This window comes from Marmota monax, unplaced genomic scaffold (genome assembly GCF_021218885.2).
Source record: "Marmota monax isolate L192 unplaced genomic scaffold, Marmota_monax_Labrador192_F-V1.1 WCK01_AAM20220418_F8-fsc00025, whole genome shotgun sequence".
Lineage (NCBI taxonomy): Eukaryota > Metazoa > Chordata > Mammalia > Rodentia > Sciuridae > Marmota > Marmota monax.
The window spans coordinates 1,549,695-1,577,471 of NW_026691950.1; the positions used below are offsets into that span (position 1 = coordinate 1,549,695).

At 37.6% G+C, this 27,777-nt stretch overlaps 1 protein-coding gene across 2 annotated transcripts; it reads right to left on the reverse strand.

Annotated features, from left to right (window-relative positions):
* On the reverse strand, positions 1–27,654 carry Ugdh (UDP-glucose 6-dehydrogenase). 2 transcript variants are annotated; one of them, XM_046451246.2, is made up of 12 exons: positions 27,360–27,654; positions 19,240–19,403; positions 14,457–14,558; positions 11,267–11,467; positions 10,958–11,155; positions 9,909–10,056; positions 7,822–7,916; positions 6,224–6,354; positions 5,495–5,628; positions 5,014–5,105; positions 4,790–4,900; positions 1–1,153 (listed from the first exon to the last, which is right to left on the reverse strand). In XM_046451246.2, exons 2-12 carry the CDS (start codon positions 19,399–19,401, stop codon positions 1,043–1,045), a joined length of 1,485 nt encoding a protein of 494 aa, XP_046307202.1. In that variant the 5' UTR covers positions 19,402–19,403; positions 27,360–27,654; the 3' UTR covers positions 1–1,042. The 2 variants fall into 2 exon arrangements, with proteins under 2 accessions (XP_046307202.1, XP_046307139.1); XM_046451183.2 differs by having other exon boundaries at positions 19,240–19,408.
* Between the last annotated feature and the right edge of the window lie 123 nt (positions 27,655–27,777).

The window sequence follows — 27,777 nt, forward strand, 5'->3', positions numbered from 1 at the left end:
TTGATGTCTAATTTATATATTTGTTATCTGTACAGATGTTTCTGTCCTCATCTTTACATTTGACTCCCTCATCTTACTGAACCCCCAAATGTTCAGACCTATGTATGTTTAACACAGTTTGCACACTCTGAGCAGAGCACAAATGTATATGACATCAAATGTATATACTACATACTTTCATAATGATCAAACATAAGCAAAAACAACCATTGCAGATATAAAAGTCAACAAGAGACATAGGAAAAAAGCGGATAGGAATACACACAAAAATTCTTGTTTTTGAATGATGCTATTTGTAATTTGTAAAATCTTTTCATTTTTATATATGAAGTTATATTTTTTTTACTTAAAGAAAAATTAAAATTAAGAATAGAAAAATGCAAAATAAAGGTAACAAACGTTTTTGACTTTTAGACTACGAAAGTAATATTCAATAAGGAAATCTGACAAATAGAAATAGACCATACTACTGATTTTCTCATGTTAAATTTAAGAGAGATGGATAAAGAACTCCTCAAGTTAAAGACTATATGGAAATGAACAGCGATGATCTTTTGGGGTGAAAAATAATCAATGTTATTCTCATTGAAACAAAATGAACAAGGAACTTTTAAACAGACCATACTTATCAAGGCTACTTAGCATAGTAATTTGATGGCTTCAAAATACACAACGACAAGCACATAAACCAATGCCTAGGAAAACCAGGTTGACTTTACAATGTGATATTAAAGTGCTGACTGTGATAATCTGTAAAATAAAAGGTGTTTGAAGTTTAATTTTGATTTTACAAAAATTGACACTGTTAAAACCAACATGATTATTTTCCATTCATCCAATAACTGAGCTAATAATATAAAAATATGTAAAAAATATTATAGATTCATAATTACCAGATATGCTAATACTCATATAACTAGTATAAATTTGATGATTAAAAAAATAAGTTTGTTTCCTTAAAAACGCTTGATTCTTTACCATTTAATATCAGATATTTGCTATCCTGAAGTACCAAAATAATCATAAATAAAAATGGCAATGTCTATACTTTAGGTTTCTTATTTGGTGGATCCTGAAGACTAAACTTTGGAATTTCACCAGAAGGAGCATATGGAATTCTCTTTGAAGATACCTTCTTGCCAATTGTTTCAATCTGAAGAGAAAAAAGATTTTAAAAAGAGAATTATTAATGATTATAACACATAAATGTAAGAGTTCTATAATGTAGTATCATAAGGAAGAAAACCAAGATTATTATTCTTATTACAAGCAGAAAAAGTTTCTCAAGTTGTCTGAGTTGCTGTGAGAGATCTTTGGTTCCTTCTTTATTTTCTGTTTCTAGAATCACCTCTACTCCACGTCTCATATTCATGTCTAGACACTCTCATTCTGCCATTCCCCACACAAGGCAAGGCATCAGAGCAGAGTCACATGCCTCTGTCGTTCTTAGTAGCATGTACGAAAGCAATGAACACAGAGATTCCAGTTAGTTCATATTCTCTCTCATGCTCTGCTCATTTCCATTTCTCTTACATGGAAAAAACTTGTGAAAGTTATAATAGCATCGTTCGTAAGGGTGCAGGCTTCAGATTCTGAAAGGGCCCAGCTGGAATCCTGACTACACTTGCTATCTTGCTAAACGTTCTAGATATTTCTTCCTCACAAATGGTGTTATAACCATTTACCTCAAAAGGTGTGGCAAGAATTAAAGTGCTTGGCTTTTAATACAAGTCAGCTTTTAATAAATGAGTCAATTATTATTTTGCACATAATATTTTTCATATATTCCATTTATTCAAAATAATCAGTTTTATCATTAAAAAGACTACTTCTTTAATAGTCATAAGTTTATCTCCCCTCCATAGCAAAGTATAAATATACTACTCCATTTTCATTTCTTCTGAATTAAAAATTGATATTTGTGACTATAAATAAAAAATTTCTGCTTTATATATTTGTTTGCTTGTTTCTTTTGGTATGAGAGATTGAACCCAGGGGTACCTTTCCACTGAGCCATATCCCTGCCCTTTTTGTTTTTTTATTTTGTGAAAGGGTCTCGCTAAGTTGCTGAGGCTAGCCTTGAACTTGTGGTCTTCCTGCCTAAGCCTCCCAAATTGCTGGGATTACAGGCATGCACCACTGTCCCCTGCTGGCTTTTTTAGTAATTCATATATTTTGTTTATTTAGTGACTCCATTCTTGTGTTGTTTTTTTTTTAAACTAGGGGAAATTAGCTTTTAGAAGAATTTAAAATCATTTTAATTATGTTATCCTTCTACATATAGTAAGTGAAAATATGTCTGTCTTGAAAATAACCTTTTATAAAGAACATTTCTAGGGGCTAGGGATGTGGCTCAAGCGGTAGCGCGCTCGCCTGGCATTCGTGCGGCCCGGGTTCGATCCTCAGCACCACATACAAACAAAGATGTTGTGTCTGCCAAAAACTAAAAAGTAAATATTAAAATTCTCTCTCTCTCTTAAAAAAAAAAAAGAACATTTCTGAGTTTAAGTCACAACTGGGAAAAACAGTCATGTTGTTACTCACTAAGGAGGGGTAGGATAGAGGAGTCCCCAAGGTCCTTGCTGGGAGAGTTAGCAGACACTGTCACCATCTGACTCTTGCTTCAATTCAATGTCTCATAAATGAGAAATGGCACTGAATTCTAAGTAAGAAGGCCCTTCAACAAGTTGGCAAAAAGTTAAAGAGAACCAGACCTGGTGAGGTTTTTCTTGTTTTTTGTTTTTGCTTATATGTGTGTGTGTGTGTGTGTGTCTACGTGTACACACAAACACACACATACACACACAATGTTTTTGTAGTTGTATACAAAATCTTTATTTTCATGTGGTGCTAAGGATCAAACCCAGCACCTCACACATGCTAGGTGAGCACTCTGCTGCTAAGCCACAACCCCGGCTTTGTTTTTGTTTTTTTTGTACCTGGAATTGAACCCAGGGGCACTTAACCACTGAGCCACATCCCCAGGCCTTTTCTGTATTTTAGAGACACAGTCTCACTGAGTTGCTTATGGCTGTGCTACCATGTCCAACAGATCTGGTGTTTTTGAATATCATACAAAGTCTTACTGGTACTTTTCCAGGACAGCTGGTGCTGAGAAGAGACACACAGCTGGCTATCAAATACTGGCCCCCTCTGCTCTGCTTGAGCACTAATGTGGACAGCAATCCTGTACCCTCCCTAATTACCCCACCTCCCCAACCTCCCAACCCCATGTACACACTACACTGAGAAAGTGGAAAGTAGCTCCTTTGTATTAGTACTTTAGGGATCCCCAGTGGAATTCAAACAGATGGAACATACGAATGCACTGTTCTGGGCAGAAGCATCTGTCAGCTGTCCAGAAGTTCCATGACAGACAAACTTTGAGATGAAGGCTGATACCACTGAAGCTTTTGTACTCTTCATTCAGACCTCTCACAGCACTGGGACAGTGCCGAGCATTCAAAAGGTATAGGATGAGCACCTGTTGACCACTCCTTTCCTTCTCTCAGCACCTGGTACTACAGATGGTAGCTATTCCCACATGAGGATGGACAGAGTTGCCCTCAAGATAGAGTACTTCCTCATTCTCCACCACAATCACACCCCAGCCCTTGCCAGATCCTCAGAGGTTAAGAGAAAACAAGAGGATGGGGTCAGCTGGAAGCAATAATAGACAATAATAATACTATATACTGTGTTTTGCAGTTTTCAAAACAGTCATGTGTTTTCTTACTTGATCTTTATGATACAAGGTAAGTCAGGGCACATTCTTTTTCTATATAATAGGTGACTGATGTCTGCTGTGTAAAGGAGACCAATACTGAATGTGATGTCAAATGAATTTTACATCACAAACTTTGGGAGTGGAGTAGTTACTTACAAAAGTCCCATAGAGAATTCCCTAGAGAACTGACGTATTGCCCCCAGAGTTATTTTATTGCTAAATAAGAAAATATGAACCCAGTTTGGGGGCATACGCCTATAACCGCAGCAATATGGAAGGCTGAGGCAGGAGGATCCCAAGTTCAAGGCCAAACTCAGCAACTTAGCAAGACCCTTTCTCAAAAAGTAAAAAGGACTGGGGATATAGCTCATTGGCAGAGAGCTTGCTTAGCAAGTATGAGACCTTGGGTTTGATCCCTAGTACTAGAAAACAACCAAAAAAAAAAAAAAAAAGAAGAAGAAAAGAAAAAGAAAGAAAAACATAAAAATTATAAAACCCACACAATAGGTTTAAAAAGAAAATAACCACCAGGTGAAGTGGCAGACACCTATAATCCCAGCAACTCAGGAGACCAAGGCAAGAGGATTGCAAGTTTAAGGCCAGCCTCAGCAACTTAGCAAGACCTTGCCTTAAAATAAAAAATAAAAAGGGCTGGGAATATAGCTCAGTGGTAAAGTGTCTTGTGTTCAATCCTTCAATACCTCCCCCAAAAAGAAAGAAAGAAAACAAACAAATAAATGAATAGGATCATGGGCTGGGGTTGTGGCTCAGTGGTAGAGCACTTGCCTTGCAGGTGTGAGGCACTGGATTTGATCCTCAGCACCACATAAAAATAAACAAAATAAAGGTATGGTGTCCATCTACAACTAAAAAATATATATATATTTTTTAAAAGTAGGGGCTGGGACTGTGGCTCAGCAGTGGCACACTTGACTGGCATGTGTGAGGCACTGGGTTTGATTCTCAGCACCACATATAAATAAATAAATAAATAAAGGTCTATCAACTTAAAAAAATATATTAAAAATAAATAAATAAATAGTAGTCCAGGATCATGATTACCTGGAAGCCAATGGTTTGTAGTTCATTGTGCAGCCCATCCAGGACACGTCGTCCATCAAAGATAAAGGCAGGCTTCAGCATTTTTTTATGAATGCGTTCATAATCCAATTCCTGTAAAAGATGTATGGACAGAACAATTAGTACACATGCACGAAAACATACTCAACCCCACTGATACTAGAACACCTCTAGAATTCTCCTTAATATGATTTCTGTCACCTTACCTTAAACATGTCCCACTCAGTGCAAATAACAACAGCATGAGCACCATCACATGCTTCATATGGATCCTTAGAAATGGTCACAAGTCGGGACACTGTAACAGCAACAACAATAAACCAGGAACAAGAGTTAGGTGAAACCATGTATTTTAACACTGGAATATAGGAGCTTAATGTCTGATAGAAATGGAACTTTATGGTTGAAGTGAAGGGGTGATGGTGGGGACCTGGAGCACCCCCGAACCTTGTTCTAGAAGCATCTAAACATATGTCTCACCTGTACCTGGTGTCAACTTACTTTTTATATTGGAAAAATTATTAGACTAACCCACAAATGAGGACATAATATCTGTTTAACTTTAGAGAAATAAGAATTGAATTCAAGGCATACCAATGATATAAATGGTAACAGACAATGGTTTCTAGAGAACAAACAAGTTTTGAGCACTGCACTCAAGATGATTCATGAGACTCAAAGCCTTACCTTGGTCATCCTCTGAAACACCTGGGTGAGAAAGATCCACAACTATTTGTTCCCTGGGTACTTTTGGATCATATATATGGAGGTGTGCACCTTCATCCATCAGATATTTACTAATATATATACTGGAGGATTCTCTGAATGAAAAAAAATATATATTAGTATTGCTTTAAATGACTTTATATTCTAATACTAGGAAATTTAAGATACAAGATTCACTGTCTTTCAGCTGGCCAAGTGGTAAGGATATGTTCATTTTTATTCTTTTTTTTAAATTGGTTCTTTTTAGTTATTCATGATATTTTTGTTTGTTTGTATGTTTTGTACTGTGGATGAAACCCTGGGGCACTCAACCACTGAGCCACACCCCCAGTCCTTTTTAATATTTTATTTAGAGACAGAGTCTCACTGGGTTGCTTAGCACCTCACTTTTGCTGAGGCTGGCTTTGAACTCACAATCCTCCTGCCTCAGCCTCCCAAGCTGCTGAGATTATAGGCATGCACCACTGTGCCTGGAAATTCTTTAAACTATGTGTGTACATGTATTTCACATGCAAATCCACCAAGCAAAGGATCACTGTTAAGATGAGAAGTTAAAAACATTCTCAAAGGGTTTGAATTGTGTGCATAGGTCCTGCTGGGGATTAAACATAGGGCCTCGTGCATATACTAGGCAAGTGCTGTACTACTGAGCTACATCCCCAGCCCTGAAATGTTTTAAAGAACACATACCTCGTATCACCAGTGTCCTTTTTGAATGCAAAACCCAAAATTGCTATCTTCTTATCAGTCACTGTATTAAATAGACTATCTATGATCCGAGAAGCAAATCTCCTCCTCTGGTAGTCATTCATGTCTATGACCTGAAATAAATGTATAATTATGCAATATTAATTTTAAAAAAAGTATAGCCCATGACATGCAGTACTCAGAATTATGGTGGGTCCTCCTATATGAACATTAAGCTTATATATTTACAGAAGACAAAGATTAACCAAACACTTTGATGTCTATAAATTTAAAAATAAAAAGAGGGCTGGTGATATAGCTCAGTTGGTAGAGTGCTTGCCTCACATGCACAGGTCCTAGGTTCTATTCCCAGCACCACAAAAAATAAATAAATAAAAAGAACTACCCAACCCCTTCCTTAAAGCCTTACTGAACATTTTCATTTTTACTTGGCTTGATCTGACATGCATCAGGATGGGATGGACACAAAGATGGGGTGCATAGCTAATTTTAACTGTGAAGGCATTTGAGATCCAACTATAAAGACGGCCTAAATAAAACAATATTCTCCATAACCACTTTCTCCAAACCCTGTGGAAATAAGGCTTTAAGCAATCAAATCTGAAAGTAGGTCTCTATGTGCTTATGTCTCACTATTCACCAGAATTTAGTCTGAGAGGAAAATGGTCAGGGTATAGTCAACATGCAGACTTAACAGCTACCTCTGGACAAATCAGGACACCACAAATACTTTGCAAGGTTTTTAACTAAATGTTATGAGACTAATAGTATCTGATCACCCAAAGTGTTAAAATTTAGACTGGTGACAATGCTCATAAGGAAAGAGACTTTTTATTTAAGGTTCTAAGTTTCTAGGAGCCATATCAAACCTTGAGAACTTGGGAACTGAGCCCAAAATGTTGGAAAATTAAGACTTGATCTGTATTTTGCTGGATTGAGTGACATGACCCAGAGTGTATATTTTCCCTAAAAAGCAAGCATTTCCTTAGGTTCCTTCCCATATCTTTTGCTGAAATCTGAAAAATTATAAACTCGGGAAAAATATAGTATCAAATATAGTGGCCAGTACCTTGGACAAATTATTTAACATCTCTGTGTCAATTCTCCCATCTGAAAAATGGTATAATGTTAGTGATGAGGATTAAATGAGATACTGCATGAAGAGTGCCCTACAGAGTACACAGAACAGGGTAAGCAAGGGTTTCCAACATTAGCTCTGTGAATATGAAAGGGACAAAGCCAAGTGTCAGTTGATGCAAGCCACTCAAAAGCATCACAATACAGGTTCCTCCTTTAATTTGTATTTATGCCTTTCAAGATAGAGAATTATCAAGAACTAGATAGTTTTTTATTTTCTCTGGGAGCATATTTAGTTATGAAATTAGAAAAAATATTGGTTTATCAGAAATTTCCATCACAGTTGACTACCAAAAAAGACTAATTAAGAACACGAACATCTAATAAATAAACCTAAAATAAGTATATTGATTTGAGTTCTTAGGATAAATTCCATCAAAAACACTTCACAAAGGGTGACGTGTTTAATTATAATCTAATCAAAAGTTAAAGATTATTAATACCTGCTGCCAATAACGAGCTACTTCAGGCAAATTCAGAGCCTCACAGAGATAAACCAAATTTAGGACATCCTTTTGGAAGCAGCTCCCACCAAAACCTGAGGGCAGAAAAAAATCAACAATATTTTCATGTAAGAACCAGAAACTGAATCATGTGACAAATTCTATACCACAGAAGATCCATACTAAGATTTTTAATAATATAATTCCAATGTTAGAAAATTAGTGAGTTTGTAAATTGTGTGAAATCTATCAACCCCTTAAGTAATTTCCAAATAATTTTCTAACAAAAGTTTCAATATGGGTACATTTGACATTTTGTTTTATTTTTACCTTCTTTCTCTCTCTTTTTTTTTTTTCTTTCTCTCATTCATTGGATATGACTGCCCTATATCTCTTACTCTTCAGTAGGGCTAGCAAACTCACAGGAAAGGGCCAGTTGGTAGATATTTTGTGGGCCACACAGTCTGTTCCAACTATTCAATTCTGTCACTATAGCTCAAAAGCAGCCCTAGACAATAAATAACATGTGTTCCCATGAAATTTATTTACAAAAACAAGCTATGGGGTGGATTTCAGTAGAGGGACAATTTGCTCCCTCTTGATCTAGTGTAATTTAGGATGCAATGAGGGATGGTATGAGCTTTGGAGTAAGACACACTCGGCCATTTAGTAGTTGTATGATTTTTGAGCAAGTTGAAAAAGCCTGAATCATCTCTAAAAAGGAAATAACAACACATTCCTAACAGGTTATAAAGATTAAATGAGATATAAAAAGTGCTGGTACAGAACCTGGCACATAAAAATGCCTTCAGTAAATTGTAGATATTTTTATTAAAGTATAGCTAGAAGAAAACATCAAAAAAGATATAAAAGGCCAGTGTAACTAGTATGGGAAATGACAGATAGTCCCTTAAATACCAGAATTTCTGCCTATAGCCCAATCTGTAAAATATCCTATTGAGTGTTATACCAACCTTATCAACTTAATCCAAAAATATAGTCAATTCTCATTATTTGTGTAGTTATATTCGACAAAGTCACTACGAACACTGAAGCATTGCTCCTAAGTAAAATACAGGGTGAGGTTGCTGCAAGTTTCCACTCATGTTTTTTTCAACTGATCAGTACAGCACCTGGTTTCACACATGCTCATGTAATACATACAACTGGTTCACTAATGCTGAACTCATGGCCAATGGTTCTATAATTCACACATATTTTCTCCATAAGACACATCACAACCTTCTTGCACTTAGAACCACTAGACAGCACTTGGGCACTCCACTTGGGGGTCATTTTAAATCATAAAGTCACCAACAAAAAGCACAAGTATGGCCAGGAGCAATGGCGCACGCCTGTAATCCCAGCAGCTCAGGAGCCTGAAGCAGAAGGATTTTAAGTTCAAAGCTAGCCTTAGCAAAAGTGAGGCGCTAAGCAACTCAGTGAGACCCTGTCTCTAATAAAATACAAAATAGGGCTTGGTGGTTGAGTGCCCCTACCCCCACCCCCCCCGGAAAAAAACCCCACAAGTATGTGAAAAACTGCACACAAAGGACACTTGTTTACAGTATAAGAGCTGGAATATGAAGGTAAAGCATTGCCTTATTCAACCTTGCAGACTTAGATGCCACACAAATTCTTCACTGTTCCTCTTGTCAGAGAATTATGACAGCCTTAGTATTGATTCTGAGATCACCAAAAAGTTTTAGGGAGTAGAAAAATTCACAAAACAGATTCCACGAATAAGGATTGACTATATTTCACCTGGACACATTTCCCAAAATGTATTAGTAAGAAAAACAATAGTGAAATTTGTTTCCTACTTGCTTGAATAAGGTGTTACTTAGTATTCTTATGTGGCCCCCAAACTATTAATTTTTTCCTCCAAAACGCTGAACTATATTTATCCTATAATCAATCATTACTAAATAATATAGGCAATTTTTGCCTCACTTAGGAAGTCCAGGGTAGGCTGAAGGACAAATATATAATAAAATCTTTTATTTTCTTAAAGGATATTAAGTTAAAAAAAAAGACTTCCCTGAAGTTAAACAAACCCACATTGGTAGAGGAAAACGTTAATTTACCAACACTGGCTTTTAGAAACTTATTTCCAATTCTCTGGTCCATTCCAATGGCTGTTGCTACCTCTTCCACATCAGCTCCTGTTGCTTCACACAGAGCACTTATGGAGTTAATGCTGCTGATTCTCTGGGCAAGAAAAGCATTTGCTGCCTTAAAAAGAAAAAATAAGAAGGAAAAGTATGGTGAGGGGAATAAGTGATTTTATACATCAGTACCATGCTTCATTGAGTTGATGCAAATGTTGTGGAGATACAGAAGTTACTGATGACTTAAAGTAAAGGAGATAATGGATGGTCTGGTAAAGAAACATGTTTTAAATAAGAAAAGATGATTTTTAAAAAATATTTATTTTTTTTAGGTGTAGTTGGACATAATCTTTATTTTATTTATTTACTTTTATGTGGTGCTGAGGATCAAACTCAAGGCCTTGCACATGCTAGGCCAGAGCTCTACCCTGAGCTACAGCCCCAGCCCCAAGAAAAGATGATGATTAAGGAAAAAAGGGTAAAAGAACGGAAAGAGTGATTAAAAAATACTATCTCAATATAGCTTCCATGTTATCTTACATCTTATTAAAATTTTTGAATATTACAAGAATATTTTATACTGATATTTGATCCCCTTAGAAAAATTAGTTCATAATCCGAATGTGCAAGAACATTATCTTCAAAAGGATAACATTTTATTAAAATTAAGAGAGTATCTGGGGCTGAGGCTGTGGCTCAGTGGTAGAGCGCTTGCCTAGCATGTGTGAGGCACTGGGTTCGATTATCAGCACCACATATAAATAAATGAATTAAATAAAGGTCCATACATCTAAAAAAAAAAAAAGAGTATCTGTGTAGCTTATCAGATTTAAGAGAAAAAAACACTTGGCTTTAAATTTATGGAAGGTAAGTGGGGTATGTGGCATGTAGCTGTCGCCCCAGCTGCTTGGGAGGCTGAGACAGGAGGATGCTCAAGCTCAGGAGTTCCAGGCCAGCCTGGGCAACATGGTGGGACTGTCTAAAAACAACAGTATTTAATGGGGAGTTGAAAGCCATGCACTAACCAGCTTGGAAAGCTCTGAAGACCAAGTATTGGTGGTAAGAATCTTTTCCCTGGGAACCCAGTGCTCATACACAGCACACAGCGCCTGCACAGCTCTCTGGCCCTCTGGGGTCTCATCCCCTCCGATCAGTACTCTATCTGGGTTCTTAAGGTCCTTGATGGCTGTTCCCTCTGCCAAGAACTCAGGGTTGGACAGCACCTAAAATCCCGATACAAAGCAAAGGTTTAAGTTAGAAATAATTATGGGCAATCCAAAGCCATCAATATCTACATAAGAAGAACCAGACTCTAATGCTTCATTTTTTTATACCTGTAAATTCAGGTTGGGTTTTGTGTTCGCGTCAAAGATGCGACGAATACTTTCTGCTGCTCGCACTGGGACTGTGCTTTTCTCAGTCACAATTTTGTACCCGTTTGAGTTTTGCACAATGCGTCTAGCACAAGCTTCAATATACTTCAGATCTGCTGCCCGGCCTTTCCCCATTCCATAGGTTTTTGTTGGAGTGTTCACCTGATGAAAGTATATGGGACAAAGAGTGATTTCAGGATATTCCTCAGATTATCAATTCATGGTCAAGTGGGAAGGTCACTACATCAGCAGTCATGATTGAACTCTCCTTACTTCCATGGAAACAGTGCATTTTATAAATATAATCATCAGAAGAAAAAACTTGAAACATCTGGAGAACTCATTCAGTAAATTTTTGTTGAGAAGCTACCACATATGTGCCAGATACTAAAGTAGGCAGGTTCCAAGCTAACCCTTGGAGATACAAATGGATGAGAAAGTTTTCATCCTAAAGAAGTTCAAGGTCTGAAAAGAAACATGTTTCCTCTTCTTTCATTTTTTTTTTTTATTGTATGCAATATATTGTCATAGTCTCTAAAAATAAACTTTGAACTCCTTTTTAATTCCATTTCTATAGCCCTATATCAACAGCTTTTTGAAAATGTTTGCAGAGTCGGGTGTGGTGGTTCATGTCTGTAATCCCAACAACTATGGAGGCTGAGCAGGAAGATTGCAAGTTAAAGGCCACCCTGGGCAATTTAGGGAGACCTGCTCTCAAAACCAACAAATAAAAAAGAGCAGAGGATGTACCTCAGTAAGTATCCTTGGTTCAATCCCTAGTACAGAAAAAAAAAAAAAAAAAAAATTGCCATTTCATTCATGAATGATTCCTTAGCCCATTAAAGCCAGATATCAGCTAGCATCTTCAGAACAAAGGATACTACATGCACAGGACTTTCAAATGGCAAGAAAAATAAATCATACTCCAGAGTCTAGGCATTTAGTCTTGGCTTAGCAATAACATACCACTTTGGGCAAGTGTGGCTGCTTCTGCCTCAACAACCTCAATGGTAAATAAGTACTCTATAAAAATTAACACATGAGTCTAAAATACATAAATAATAAAAATGAATGTGCTATCAAAAGTTTAAAATTTAATGAGGAATAATTTTTTAACAGGTAGTAAAAAATTAAAACCTCTTCTCTTGACAAGATTATGATTATGACCTAGAAGGAAACTAATAAAGGAACCAGGCAAAATAAATCAAAACTTGAGGATTAAGCTGAGGTGTAAAAAACAGGAGTCATTTGCATGGATGGAACAATTTAGGATACCTCTCAGACATGGAAGGCAGGGAGCAGAGAAGGGCAAAGATGGCTGATGGGGGAAGGCAAGACGGGCTAAAGATGGGAGATGATCCAACAGCTTCCCCTCGTAAAGTAGCTCTGAGATAACAGTTGAAAATTGATTCCTATGAACCAAGTGCAGTTGAACATGCCTATAATCACAACCACTTGGGAAGCTGAGGCAGGAAAATCACCGTGTAGGCTACTTAGCAAAACCTTGTCTCAAAATAAAATAAAAAGGACACTTTAACACTGAGCTACATGCCATTTTGTATTTTTTATTTTGAGACAGGGTCCCTCTAAGTTGCTAAGGGCCTCGCTCAGTTGTTCAGGCTGGTTTTGATCTTGTGATCCTCCTGCTTCAGCTTCTTGAGTCGCTGGGATTATAGGTGTGTGCCACTGTGCCCTCCTTATTATCAATTTTTTTATATAAATTTGATATTTTTCATGATGAGAAGCATACAGCAAGGAAACAAAACCGATCCAGAGAACAAAGAGAACTAGAAATGTAGACCATGAGTTAGACAGTACTAAATTCACTTATCAGGCATACAGAATAATAGTTTAGAAAGATTCAGGGCAGCTCAGTCTGGATCACCAAAAAAGCAAGTATAAAATTGGCTATTTGTGCTAGAACTACCCTAAGATAGCACTCTATCACCAGAGAACAGATTACTTTTAAATGTCCTTTTTACAGAAAATTCCCCTATTCCCACTCCAAGCTACAGTCATCTAAAAGTGGAACTAAGGTAACTTCTTGATTTCCTCCTAAAATCTAGTTTATATTTATAACTCTAACTTTCTGTGTATTTAAATAAAGGATGTGTAAGTGAGTCATAGAAGCTACCTCAGTTTTTCTGAAATGATAAAGAAGGCCGAAAACAGGGCTGGGGTGGTTGGAATTCAGTGGTAAGGCATGCATGAGGCCCTGGGTTCAATCCCCAGCACCACACACACACACACACACACACAAAAGGAAGGCCCAAAACAGACATTGTTTTATCACTAGCTTCATTACCACTTTTCTTCTAGAGTTCACATATTCTCATAGTACTGCTTTTGTCTCATCAGTCAGAAAACAACCCCTATCCAACAATGTATAACCATTAACAATATACATTATCAGTTCAACAGCAGCTACCTCTCTGGACCCACGTGCTCCTTCACTTTAGCTCATGGAACACTGTCAAATCCCATACCGCTGACTTTCTACTTATCCCTTAGGTACAAAAAAATCATAGCTAACCTACCAATTGGTGATAGCTACACCATCACATACAGAATATTTGAGTAGATGGTAACACGGACAGTAAGAAATTAGTTGTATTTGTTCAAATACTGAATAACTAGAATTTGAACCCAAGTGTTCATTCCATTTTTTTTTTTCACTATAAGGTATAATAGTTACACTGCATTCCAAGTTGAAAGTATCTGTGGACTACCCTAATGATATAAATAACATATGCCAAATAATTAATTTAAGATGACTTTTGCAATGCAATTTATGGAGATAGGAGATGGCTGTAAGTTTGCAAACTGATTCCCTTCACTTCACCTCTGCCACTCAATGGAAACAACAAATGATGACATATGTACAAACATCATGTGTGCTTATGTGCTATCAGCATTTCCTAATTCTAGATCTCAGATTAGAACTTTCTCTGGATTTATTTGTTCAATGATTTGAAATGATATACATGATCATATAAGTACAGGGTTTGATTAACTGACAAAGTGTCATCAAAATTCAATTGGACATCTCTTTATTAAGCAATGTTGTAGCTTAATAGCAATGAGAAAGTCAATGGAACTTTTATAAAGATGAGAATACGTTAGAATTCACACAGCAAAGAATAACACTTACAGATATGAATACCAGATCAGCTTCTTTGATGGCATCATCAATGTTTGTAGAAAAAAACAGATTTTTTCCTCGACAGGATTCTACCACTTCTTTTAGTCCGGGCTAGAAAAGAAATTATACATACAGTTTACTAGTCATAGGAGATGACCTAATACAGTGAGCTGTGTTTGTTAAAGGGGAAAGTTATAATGTAATATAAAGGTCTAAACTGGCTTTCAAATAGCACCTTTATAGACAAGCCAAGGCTCATACACGAAATGCCATTCAATGTACAGTACATGTTATCATCATTAAAGCAAAATTGAACTTGCACAATCAGAGCAGAAGCTCTAATGTGCTTTGTCATTGTTTACTGTGTGCCTGACTAGTTCATAAGTTAAATATTAACTCTTGAGTATCACCTTGATTTTCAGAAAATTCAAGGCCTTTTGTGATTTCAAGTTAGAACGATTTTGCACTGTCATCATGAATGAAGCATTTTATTCCCAATAACTCAGGCCAATTGGGTGTGAAAGGCAATATTTACTCTGTACATACATATCTAATTCAATCTTAACTAAACTTTTTTTATATGTAAAATCTCTCCCTTTTACAAAAAACACCTTGAATTTTTTTTTTTTTTTACACTTTTCCCCATACAATTTAACAAGAGATATACTTATGCTAAGAATGCTGAAGCTGGGCACAGGGACATGAGCCAGTAGTTTCAGCTACTCAAGAAGCTGAGGTGGGAGGATCACTTGAGCCCATTAGTTTGAGGACAGCCAGGGCAACCCAGCAAAATTCCATGATGAACAAAACAAATGAAGACTACTGAGATGTACAAAGCCACTTGACAAGTATTTTTGCAAAAAAAAAAAAAAAAAAGGAAATGAAAAAAAAAAACCAAAGCCTATCTAATCAGACCTGTCTTATAGATCTAACTACCAATTTACATGAAATAAAGGATATAGAAAAATAAAATTATAAAACCCCACGGGAACCGGGCATGATGGCACACCCGTGTAGTCCCAGTGTCTCAGGAGGCTGAGGCAGGAGGATCTCAAATTCAAAGCTAGCCTCAGCAACTTAGCAAGACCCTAAGCAACTTAGAGTCTCTAAAATATAAGAGGGTTGTGGATGTGGCTCTGGGTTCAATCCTGGGAACAAAATAAAACAAAACCCAGGGGACTCAGGACTCAAACAGCAAAATCAGAACAAAAAATTCTACAAGATAAACAAACCAGTTTCTTCAACCAATTAATTTAAGAGAAAAATAAAATAAAAGGAGAGGGAAGGAAGGTGACATTAAATATTGTGGACTTGGGCTGGGGCTGTAGCTCAGTGTCAGAGCACTTGCCTAGCATGTGTGAGGCCCTGGGTTCGATCCCTAGTACCGCATAAAAATAAACAAATAAAATAAAGGTATGGTGTCCATCTACAACTACAAAAAAAAATAATAATTAAAAAAATATATTGTGGACTAAAGCCGGTAGTGACTCATGCCTGTAATCCCAGCAGCTAGGGAGGCTGAGGCAGGAGGATCATGAGTTCAAAGCCAGCCTTAGCAAAAGTGAGGTGCTAAGCAACTCAGTGAGACCCTGTCTCTAAATAAAATACAAAATAGGGTTGGAGATATGGCTCAGTGGTTGAGTGCCCCTGAACTCAATCCCCAGTACCCCTCCCCCAAATATTGTGGACTTAAAAGATACTTTGGTATCAGTCTACTGTGAAGTATAGATCTTACTTGGATCTTGATTCAAATTAACTATGGGGTAAGAACATATATAAGATTTCTTTGGTTACCAATAGAAAAATATGGAAAATAAATAAATGAAAGAATTCTTTGTTTTTGTTTTTTTTTGGTGCTGATTGAACCCAGGACCTTGAGCATGCTAAGCTCCTTACTCTACCACTGAATTATACCCTCAGCCCCCCAAATTCTCTCTCTTTTTTTTTTTTGGTGGTACTGGGAATTGAATCCAGGGCCTTATGCATCACATAGTAGACAGCACTCTAACACTAAAGTATACACCAGCCCTTTTTATACTTTTTTTTAAGTCAGTTATTAACTTTATTACATTAGCAGTAGCACATTCATTTTCATTATTGATCTGGCCTATATAATTATACCAGGCAAGACTTCTTGTATTGGCAATAAGCCAAATGGAAAGGGTTAGAGAAAGGGAAGGAAAGGTATTCTGTACATCAGTCTGACTTCTTCAGTCTTTGGAATGAAGAATTTCACTTCTCATAAACATTAAGAGCTCTGTGGGGCTTTTGTTTGTTCATTTTTTTTTTTTATACTTTTTTATTGTGATACCAGATCTTGCCAAATTGCCAAGGTTGGTCTTGAACTTATAGTTTGTCTCAGTCTCAGTCTCCCAGTCTCTGGGAATACAGCATGTGCTACCATACCCAGCTTCTACCTTTTAATTGATTATGTAAATATCATAATTAGGTTAGAATGATACTTTCTATGAAAGAATTTAAATGCCAACGGAGCTACACCCCCAACCCTAAACTATTGTTTTTTTTGTTTTTTTTTTAAATGAAGAAAGTTAACAAAAAGACAATGACTATTCAGTTGATATGGTAACACATAAGAAAGGTATTAACATTAGATGTCAATATTAAATGCTAAATGTTAACATTAGATGCTGTTGGATCACAAAATGGCTCTACCAATTTACATCCTCACTAACAATGTATAAAATTCCAATTATTGTACATTCTTGTTAACATTTGGCATTGTTGGTAATTTTATTTATTTATTTGTTTGTTTGTTTGTTTGTTTATTTATTTATTTCTGGGGGTTGAACCCAGGGGCACTTTACCACTGAGCTACATCCCTAGCCCTTTTATTTTTTATTGTGACAGGCTTTCACTAGGTTGCTGATCCTCTCAAATTTGTGTCTTCCTGCCTCAGCCACCGAAGTTGCTGGGATTACAGGAGTGTACCAGTTTATGTAACTATTCTGATAAGTGTACTTTATTTTTGAAGACTACACTACCAGCAAAATTAATTATGAATATTTAGATATAAGTATGGATGTACATGATTTCAGGTGACTTGTGGCTCTTTAATGGATATCAGAATTAGAAAACTCTCTACTAAGTTGTCTTTATAAAATATTTTTTAAAAAAGAAAGGACTAAGCCAAATATAGTAGTAAGTTTCTTTCAACAGGGAGAATGCTATAACATGAAGTTAAAGAACTATTATGGCAGGTGATCTGGTAGGAGAAAGGACAAAGCACAAAAGGGGTAAAGGTAAGAGGGTAAAACCACACACATGAAGAACTTTTTAATTCTAAATCTGATTCAGATATGAGTAAACTTGGAATGTTGAGTGGCTACTACTCTGTGAATGCTTTTTCATGGGCTCATAAACAAAACTACTTGAGACTTCTCTTCAAAAAAGAACTTGTGATCCTCCTGCCTTTTTTAGTTTTGGAACAGGGTCTTGCTAAGTTGTCGAGGCTGACCTCAAATTTGTGATCCTCCTGCCTCATCCTCCCTACTTCCTGGGATTATGAACTATGGCTAAATAGAGTCTCAAAAACTAAAGACTATGGCTGATAGAGTTTAAAAAATAACTCAACTTTTTCTGGGGAATAAAAAGGAATATATTTGTGTTGGATACAAAATACTACCATCAAAATTTCAGATACTTTCCTGCTGGGTTTCAAAAGCATATCATGAATTCATTTTATGGTGAAATAATAAAGGGACCTGGATAGTTCATTTAAATAAAAGCATATTTTCCAAACTATAAATTCTCCAAATTCATGAAATTCTGAAATTCTAGGTAATTCTTGGTAAGAACTCTATGGAAGGCTCTGTTATATCCATCTAAGTTTTATCTGATGTTAAGTACAATAATCTAAAAATATATTGGACTTATATTAACATTATAAGTAACTAAAGTTTTTATTTTAATAGGATACCACCTTTTAATTCCACTACGATATGGTAACCATATTAATAGAGGAAATTAAAACACAGAGCCTGGCACAGTGGCACATGCCTGTAATCCCAGCAGTAAGGGAGGCTGAGACAGGAGGATCAGGAGTTCAAAGCCACCATAGCAATGGCAAGGTGCTAATAAGCAACTCAGTGAGACCCTGTCTCTAAATAAAATACAAAATAGAGCTGGGGATGTGGCTCATGGTCAAGTGCCCCTGAGTTCAATCCTTGGTACTCAAAAAAAAAAAAATTAGAACACAGAGAAAACAATTACCATAATCTCACCGCAATTAATACCAACATTACTAATATTCTGATATACTTCTTCTTTCTCAAGTATACTCATTTTTTCTGAGTATACTTGACATACTTCTCATTTTAATATACATGACTTCTATTATTATTATTATTATTATTAATTTATTTTTGCAGTGCTAATGCTAGAGCCTGGCACATGCTCTACCACTGAACTATGCTCCCAACCAAACATCCATGACATTTTGTATCCAGATTTTCTCACTAAATTTCTTATCATCTGCTGCAACCATAGATTTTTATGTTAATAGTATATACAAAATATTGAACAAATAGTAAGAAAATAGAGTCCAGTGCAATGGTGCAGGCCTGTAATGCCAGCAGCTCAGGAGGCTGAGGCAGGAAGATCTCAAGTTCAAAGCCATCCTCAGCAACTCAATGAGATCCTAAGCAACTTAGCAAGACCCTGTCTCAAAATAAAAAATAAAAAAGACCTGGGGATATAGCTGAGTGGTTAAGTGTCCCTGGGTTCAATCTCTGGTACCAGAAAAAGAAAACAAATAGATGTTTAATACATTTACCTCATAAATAGGAAGGATAGGAGAATTCCATGCGTTGATTCTTGATTCATTGACATCAACAACTGTTACTCTGATTTCGGGGCACATGTGAGCAATGACACTACATGTGGGTCCTCCAACATAGCCAGCACCAATGCAGCAGATCTTCTTAATTTCAAACATGACTGTACTAGAAGGGAAACAGTAAGAATGTTCATTCTGCAAACAGAAAATTTCAAGAAATCCCATTGCACATTCATTACACTTTAAAAACTATCAAAAGAGATATCTGGAAAGATTTTCTATATTCACTCATAAGAATTATGAAATAGTGATTTAAAAAAATAACATTCCAGTTGGATGACCTAGCATGTTCTCAGCTATGAAACAGATGGAAAAAATTATAGTAACTGATATTACTAGAGAAGAGTCACAACAATTATGACCTAATATTTAGAAAGTCATGAAGCAGTCAAGCGTGGTACGTATTCGTAACCCCAGTCTGTAGGGAGGATGAGGCAGGAGGATCACAAATTTGAGGTCAGCCTCGACAACTTAGTAAGACCCTGTTTCAAAAAAAAAAGAAAAAAAAAACATGAAGCAAAATAAGGCCTCATTTAGGCCTCAAATAAACCTGGAGAACTTTGCTGAGGGAAAGCTCCAGGGTAAATTTACACACCAGTGCAATTCTTCCTTAAGCTGTGGTGTACAAAGGTGAATTATACAACAGGTTTGACTAACATGAGAGATGTTAAGATTAGTTTCACAGTCCAGAACTGGGCTCTGAGATTATCCCCCTGGCTGTGGTTTAAATGTCTTCAAAAAAAATGTGTTGGAAACTGAATCCCCAGTACAACTGTGTTAGGAGGTGAGGCCTAATGGGAGGTGCCTAGTTTGTGGGGCTCCAACCTTATGTATGGATCAGTGCCTATTATGAATGGGCTTAAAGTTTTGAGTTTGATCTCTTGCTCTCTTTGCCCTTCTGCCAGGGAATGACGCTGCAAAAAGGCCTTAGTCTTTAACACCTCCATCTTAAGACTTGCCAACCTCCAGAACCTTGATCCAGGAAATTGCTGTTCATTATAAATTATCCACCTCAGATATTGTTATGAGAGAGAGAGAGAGAGAGAGAGAGAGAGAGAGACTGAAACTGACTTTGAGCAGGGCGCAGTGGAGCACGGCTGAAATCTAGAAGCTTGGGAGGCTGAGGCAGGAGTATTACCAAGTTCAAAGCCAGCTCAGCAACTTAGCAAGGCCCTAAGCAACTCAGTGAGGCACATACGAGCAATGACACTACATGTGGGTCATGTGGCTGGGGATTAAGTGCCTCTGGGTTTAATCTCTGGTAAAAGAAAGAAAAGAAAGAAAGAAAGAAAGCAATTATGATACTCCCTACATACTTAGTTTGGCTTCTTAGATTATTTTGAGGTATACTGGGCAATGACTTTAAACTCTTTCTACTCCACAGAAGTAATGAGATGGTTAAATAAACTTCTGTGGGCTGGGGATATACCTCAGTTGGTAGAGTGCTTGCCTTGCATGCATAAGGCCCTGGGTTAAATCCCCAGCATCACCACCAAAAAACAAACAAACATAAAAACAACTCTGTGTTACTAAAGCTGTAACACAGATTTTGATAGGCTTTTAAAAGTCATTAGATGAACTGATTCATACTAATCAAAATTACAAAGAGCTCGCCAGACATGGTGGCCCATGCATGTAATCCTAGTAACACAGGAGGCTGAGGCAAGAGGATGGCAAATTCACATCTACCTGATCAACACAGTGAGACTCTGCCTCAAAATAAAAAAAAAAAAAAGGGCTGAGGATGTAGCTCAATGGTAGAGCCACCCTGGGTTCCATTCCAGTATTTCAAAAATAAAATAAACATGAACAGAGTTTGGAATCATATGATTCTATTAAGGGAAGAAACACTGTTAGTGATATACATAAAAATTTTAAAATTTTTTTTGTTTTGAATAGGTAATATATTCACATGATTCAAAAATTAAATGTTATAACAAGATATACACTGAGAAGCCTCAATTTACTTTTTCTCCTCTACTGTTTCCCCAGCAGCTCCTTTGTTTCTCGTATATCCTCTCAGTGCGTTACCTGAAACCACAACTAATACACATACACACACATGCACACACATGTTCTAATAATCTCTTCTTTCTAAACTGAGGAAACAGAATACCATAGAATACTATCAACACCTGGCTTTTTTCACTTAATGCATTCTGAAGGCATCTCCCTTTCTTCCTGCCCCATTTTGCATGTGTATTTACAAGAGATATTTAAGCCATGTTCTAAATCTGAATAATTCTCTCATTAATAATCTGAATGAATGAGTTAATAGTTCTCTATTATCACTTGTGAAGCCTACTTACTATTCCTATTAAGCCTTTAGGATTCCAAGATTCACCTTGGGAAAAATACCAAGCCTACCACAGTTGACTTGTGGCATCCATTCCTCTTTCCTTGCTTTACCCATCTTCTACTTTCACTTCTACCCTTTACCATTTTTCAGGCTTCTTGTACCTCACACATGGAGAAAGAATCTACATGGGCAGAAAGACTATATCGGAAGGACTAGGTGACGAAAGCTCAGAGGAATGTTCTGAAAATCTCCGACTTGCTCCAGTCTATTCCCTTCTTCCTCACAAAAAAAATTAATATTCCCAATTTAAAGGCACAGCAGAGAATTTGGCTATGGAGAGATCCAGGTCCTGACATTCAAGTATTTAACAACTGATTTGGAGAATAATTCAATGAAACATTCATTAAACACCCCACCAAGTAATGGACACCATTGTTCTATGTACTGTGAATACAATAGTGAACAAGACACACCAGCTCCTGCTCTTTCTTGCACAGCTGCATTCTGGTAGGGAAACACAAAATAATGGCAGTTGTGAAAGTTTGACATAATGGAAACACACTGGTGAAAAAGTGAGAAACTGTGGGGAAAAGGGGTCCTTTAGATAGGGTAGTTAGACAAGGACTTTGAAAGGTTGACTTTGCAACTGGTTAAAAAGATGAAAAAAAGTTGCTCACAACTAAATAAAATGGTTAAATTATACAAAGAATATAATCAATTAAATGACAAAATGAGTGTTAAAGTCCAGAGGAAAACAAACATTTCAAAAAAGAAAAGGAAAGAAAGTTTCAAGGTAGATGTAGAACCTGACTTTGGTCTAAAGATTGGGTAAGATTTAGAAGGAAAAAGAAAGCAGTGAAGAACATTCCAGATGAGAGGAAAAAGAAATGAATAAAGACAAAGAAATGAATTCAGAGAAATGAGAAGATCTTCTCAGTTGAACAAAAAATGGAGAAGGTATTAAGGAATAATAATCAGAAATACTTATCGCCCACAGTGGAAAGGAATTTTAAGTGGGTCTTGAATGTCCCTCTCAGAAAAGTCAGACCATAACAATCCATAAGGCTATAATTTAAAAACAATGTAACATAGCAGAACATAACCATAATAATCAAACATGTTAATGTAGCTCAAATTTACTCCACTGAAGGGGGTGAGGAATGTTAAAGGAATAATAAACCTGAAGTCTGGAAAAGAGGAATGAAGAACAAGAACCACATGCTATTTGATGCAATATGTATTTTAATACAGCAAAAGAATAGTGATGTGGAATCTGGAGGTCAGACCTTTTCTGGTTTCAGAGAAGCGGGGACAGGAACAGGCTTTTCCATGCTTCCCAAAGATTATTTTGCTTTAATTCATTTAATTGATTATATTCTTTGTATAATTTAACCATTTTACTTAGTAAAGTACCCCAGGTTCAATCCCCAATGCCAGTACTTTACCCCGAGCCACATTTTTATTCTGAGAAAGGGTCTCACTAAATTGCTTATGGCCTCGATAAGCTGCTGAGGCTGGCTTTGAACTTGGATCCTTCCGCCTCAGTCTCCCAAACTGCTGGGATCTTAGGTGTGTGCCACTGCACCTGGCTGCTCTGATTCCATTCTGATTTATGAATTCAGATTCCCAGAAACCAGGCTACTAAAAAGTAATAACCTGGATCTGAGACACAGATACAGTTGGCCATCTGAATCTGATAGTTCTGCATTCAGATTCAACCAAGTGCAAATTGAAAACATTTGAAAAAAATATTTTCTTGTTATTATTCCCTAAACAATAAAGCATAACAACTTACACTATATTAAGTACTACAAGTATCTAGAGATGATTTTAAAGTATACAGGAGGATTACCTAGATTATACACAAATACTACACCATTTTATCTAAGTGACTTGAATATTCTTGGATTTTGATATTTCGTGGGTGCCCTGGAACCAATCCACCACTGATTCCAAAGGATAAATGTATTCCAGACACTGCAACAAATCTCCAAGCTGCATACAGTGGCACACACTTGTAATCCCAGTCACTTGGGAGGCTGAGATGTGAGGATTGCAAATGCAAGGCCAGCCTAGACAATTTAGCAAGACCCTGTCTCAAAATTAAAATAAAAAGGGCTAGAGGGGGTAGGCACACCTGTAATCCCAGCAGCTTGGGAGGCTGAGGCAGGAGGATCCCAAGTTCAAAGCTAGCTTTAGTAATTTAGCAAGACCCTGTCTCAAAAACTAAAAAGGGCTAGGGGACAGGATTGTAACTCAGTGGTGGAGTGCTTGCCTCGAACGTGAGGCACTGGATTTGATCCGCTGCACCACATAAAAATAAAATAAATGAGGGTATTATGTCCATCTACAACTAAAAATATTTTTTTAATTTTTTTAAATTGTTGATTGACCTTTATTTATTTACTTATATGTGGTGTTGACAATCAAACCCAGGGCCTCACACACGCTAGGCAAGCACTCTACCAACTGAGCCACAACCTCAGCCCAACAAAAATATTTTTTTTAAATTTTTATAAAAAGGGAGCTAGAGGTGTGGCTCAGTGGTTAAGCACCCCTGGATTCAATCCCTACTACCAAAAATAAAAGTGAGGAGGGGGTCTAAAGGGACCAAAGTTACAGCTCAGTGAGACAGCACTTGCCCAGCATGTGGAGGTCCTGGGTTCATGCCTAGCACTGTTAAAAAAACAAAAAAAAAAAGGAGAAGGGGGGAGCTGGGGTTGGAGATGTAGTTCAGTGACAGAGCACTTGCCTGGCATATCAGAAGCCCTGAGTTCAATCCCCAGTACTGGGGGGAGAAAACCCTCCCCTACTGAAATAGTAATAGTTCCATTCTAGTGTATATACTAGTATAGTCTTCCATAGTGAAGACTACAATAAATCAACATCTGGGACCAATGAGTGTATAGACTGTTTACTTTCTAGAGCTGCAGGGATGGAGATCAGATCCTGAATTGTTATGATTTCAAAGAATTAACATACTAGAAGACTACCGAACAGCTAGCTAGCCTCCCTTGCTAATTAAAACCAGTTTGCCTATAATATCTACAAAAGATAATTTGAAATTCTGAACCAGAGGATCTTTCAGGGTTACCACTCAATCCTATAGCCAAAAGATTATTTGGGCGTTTTTTTGTTTTTTCCAGTTGTACTGATGGTTGAACTCAGGGATGGTCTATCACTGAGCCCACATTCCCAACCCTTTTTTACTTTAAAATTTTTAATTGTAGATGGACACAATACTTTTATTTTTTTAATGTGGTGCTGAGGATTGAACCCAGTGCCCCACACATGCTAGGCAAGCAGTCTACCATTAAGCTACAAGCCCAGCGCTTTTTAATTTTGAGACAGAATTTCATGAAGTTGCTCAAGCTGTCCTTGAAGTTATAATCCTCCTGCCTAAGTTTATGGAATCACTGGAATTACAGGTGTGCACAATGGCATCCAGCTATTAGGAATCTTAACACAATCTATGACTTCAATCTCAACAATGATAGGTTCTGTTAACATTCAAGTAATAAACATAGATTAAATATCTACTTGATGCAACTCTTAGGCTTAAGGAATCTGTAGTTTAGAAAAGCACACTGAGGATAACAGTTCTTATCTGCTGCTATTCATGGCTATATCCTCACACCTAGAATGGAAGCCCCTCAATAAACTTTCATTGAATAAGTAACTTTTCACAAGGACCTCTTAAATTGCAGGCTTGTGTTTAAACAGCTTAATTTAAATGGCTAATTACAATATTTTATAATAAGGAACCAGAAGCATGCTACCATGTTTTCCTTTTTTTAAAAAAAAATACATTTTTTGTTGTTGTAGTTGGACACAATGCCTTTATTTTATTTATTGTTATGTGGTGCTGAGGATCAAACCCAGCAGCTTCCATGTGCTAGACAAGCACTCTACCACTGAGTCACAACCCCAGCCATGTTTTCTTTTCTTTAGTGGCCCTAAAGAACAGTAACATTTTCTCCCAAAGCATTTTCTCCCATTTTCTTTTCTGAATTGTAAGACCATATTTCAGCTTCCCTTACATAGAGCAACTGGGGCAGATAATTGATGGTAGGTGGATCAGTATTATAGAACTGAATATGTTTTAGGACTTCATTTTGGGTATGATTCTCTTGCTACTTCATATGAAATATGGTTTGTATATGATAATGGGAAAATTATTGAAAAAGCCAGATGAACAATCCGTACAAATCCAAATAAATATCACTTGAAATTTCAATGACATCCTCAATAAACTTTAATATGGAGGTTGATACAGTGTTAGTGATGCACTTTGTATAACATTTTCTGAGTCCATTTTTTTATTTCTACTTGTCGGTATCCTCTGGTCCTCTATTATGCTATCAGAAAAATGATATTTGCTTACTGAATAGGTCATTTTGAAATGAGTTCTCACCTCTGTATTTTGAAAGTTGCAACACCCAAGCCATTCCAAAACTACTCTTCATGTAAAAATTTCATAAATTCAGATAAACATTTCAACCTAGAAGATGTCACTAACAAATAACAAATGCCCCACAGTGCAATTTAAATAAAATATAATCCTTCTGCCCACAGCCTTCTTCAGCACTCTTCATAGATAACCAGGAGCTAAACAATGGGCCTTAAAGATGGAATTCTCAACTTCACATTTCATTTTCAGTTCCAGAAATTAAATATTAAGATATTTGATCCAATAAAAATATTTAACCAGTGAGAAAATGTTAACATTATCTCTAAAGGGCATTTTGCAAATCTGTGTTAACAAGTAGAGGAAGATGGAGCATACTTATCAGGTACAGATTTTATGCTAGAGGAAGGAGAACATGAATGAAAGAAAATGGGATCCTTTCAACCAGGGTTTTCTAGTGCTTACCTTAAACTAGATGCTGTGTACTAAAAAAGCACATCTCAGAGCAGACAGTTGGCTCTTTCATTTTCAGAACCCCTCTGAAGAAACAGACCAGACTACTGTTCTCCAATGTTTAGGGGATTTTAAGAAACTCAAAGACTCACTGTGTCTTTGAGGCCAGTCTATGGAAAGCTACTTCTCTGAACATCATGAATAGCTGCTTACCAGTCAATCCCTCTTTCTGTGTATCAGAAATCTCAACTCTACTTAATTATCTTCTTATATGTAGGACGTACAATTTTTTCAAGATCTCACACAAACATGGTCTCCTGAAGCACGCAGGAAAGGCCCCTTTCCCGACAAGAAGTAGTACAATTATATGTGTAGCGGTCAACAATGGATTGCAGGCAGCCTACACAGCCAACACGATAGAATGTCTTGGGATTTTGCCTTCAAAGGGGTTTTCCGACTTCGTTTCTCTTTGATTTCAAGTGGCGGCCTGAAAATAGCGGCAGCCCCCCCCCCCTCAGGTGAGCATACTCTAAACCCAAACAAAAGACTAGACTCAGACCAAACTGAGGTCCCCAATGAAAGGACCGCTTCCTTCGGTGGACGCTCGGCTTTCAGAAGCGGAGGGGGAAATCTCGTTTGCATCCAGCCAGAAAGTGGATAAAAGCAGAAAGAGAAGAGTCTTAGAGGCGCACGAATCTTGAGTAAGGCTATCCCATCTCCAGGGAAGCAAATGCAAAACGCGATTCCCGCCCGGAGCCCAAGAGACTGGCAGCCCTGGACCCAGCGCAGCTAGAGACCAGGAGCAGCGCACACACCCCGCCCCGTTCCCTCCACGTCCAGCCGCGACCCGGGAGCATCCTGACCCGGCGGCGGGGCTAGCTGGGGAAAAGCGCTTACCGCTTCCAAGCCCCGAGCTCCACGGCCGCTTCTATTCCGAACGTTCGGACAGCACCTTTCTCCCGACCCGGTTGCAGCAGCTTCTGCACCCTCAACCTACTCCGCCAGATCTCCCTTCAGCGCACACCCCTCCCTCAGGCTGCCAGGCGCCGCACCCTGAGTCCCGGGCCAGCGCCCGTATTTAAAGGCTTCTGCCCGGGAAGGCGGAGGCTTCATTCCCCCAGAGCCAGGCCCTCCAGGACTCTGCCCTCAGCCGATAGCCTGCTCCACCTCCCGCCGCACGAGGCCTAGGGCAAGGCCCCGATTTCCAGCAGGGCGCAGGGGCGGGGCCAGGCGGGGCGGGAGGTCCCGCCCACGACAGCTCGGGCGAATCCGCACAGGCCAGCTCAGCGGCCCCACCCCTCCCGCGACTGTGCTA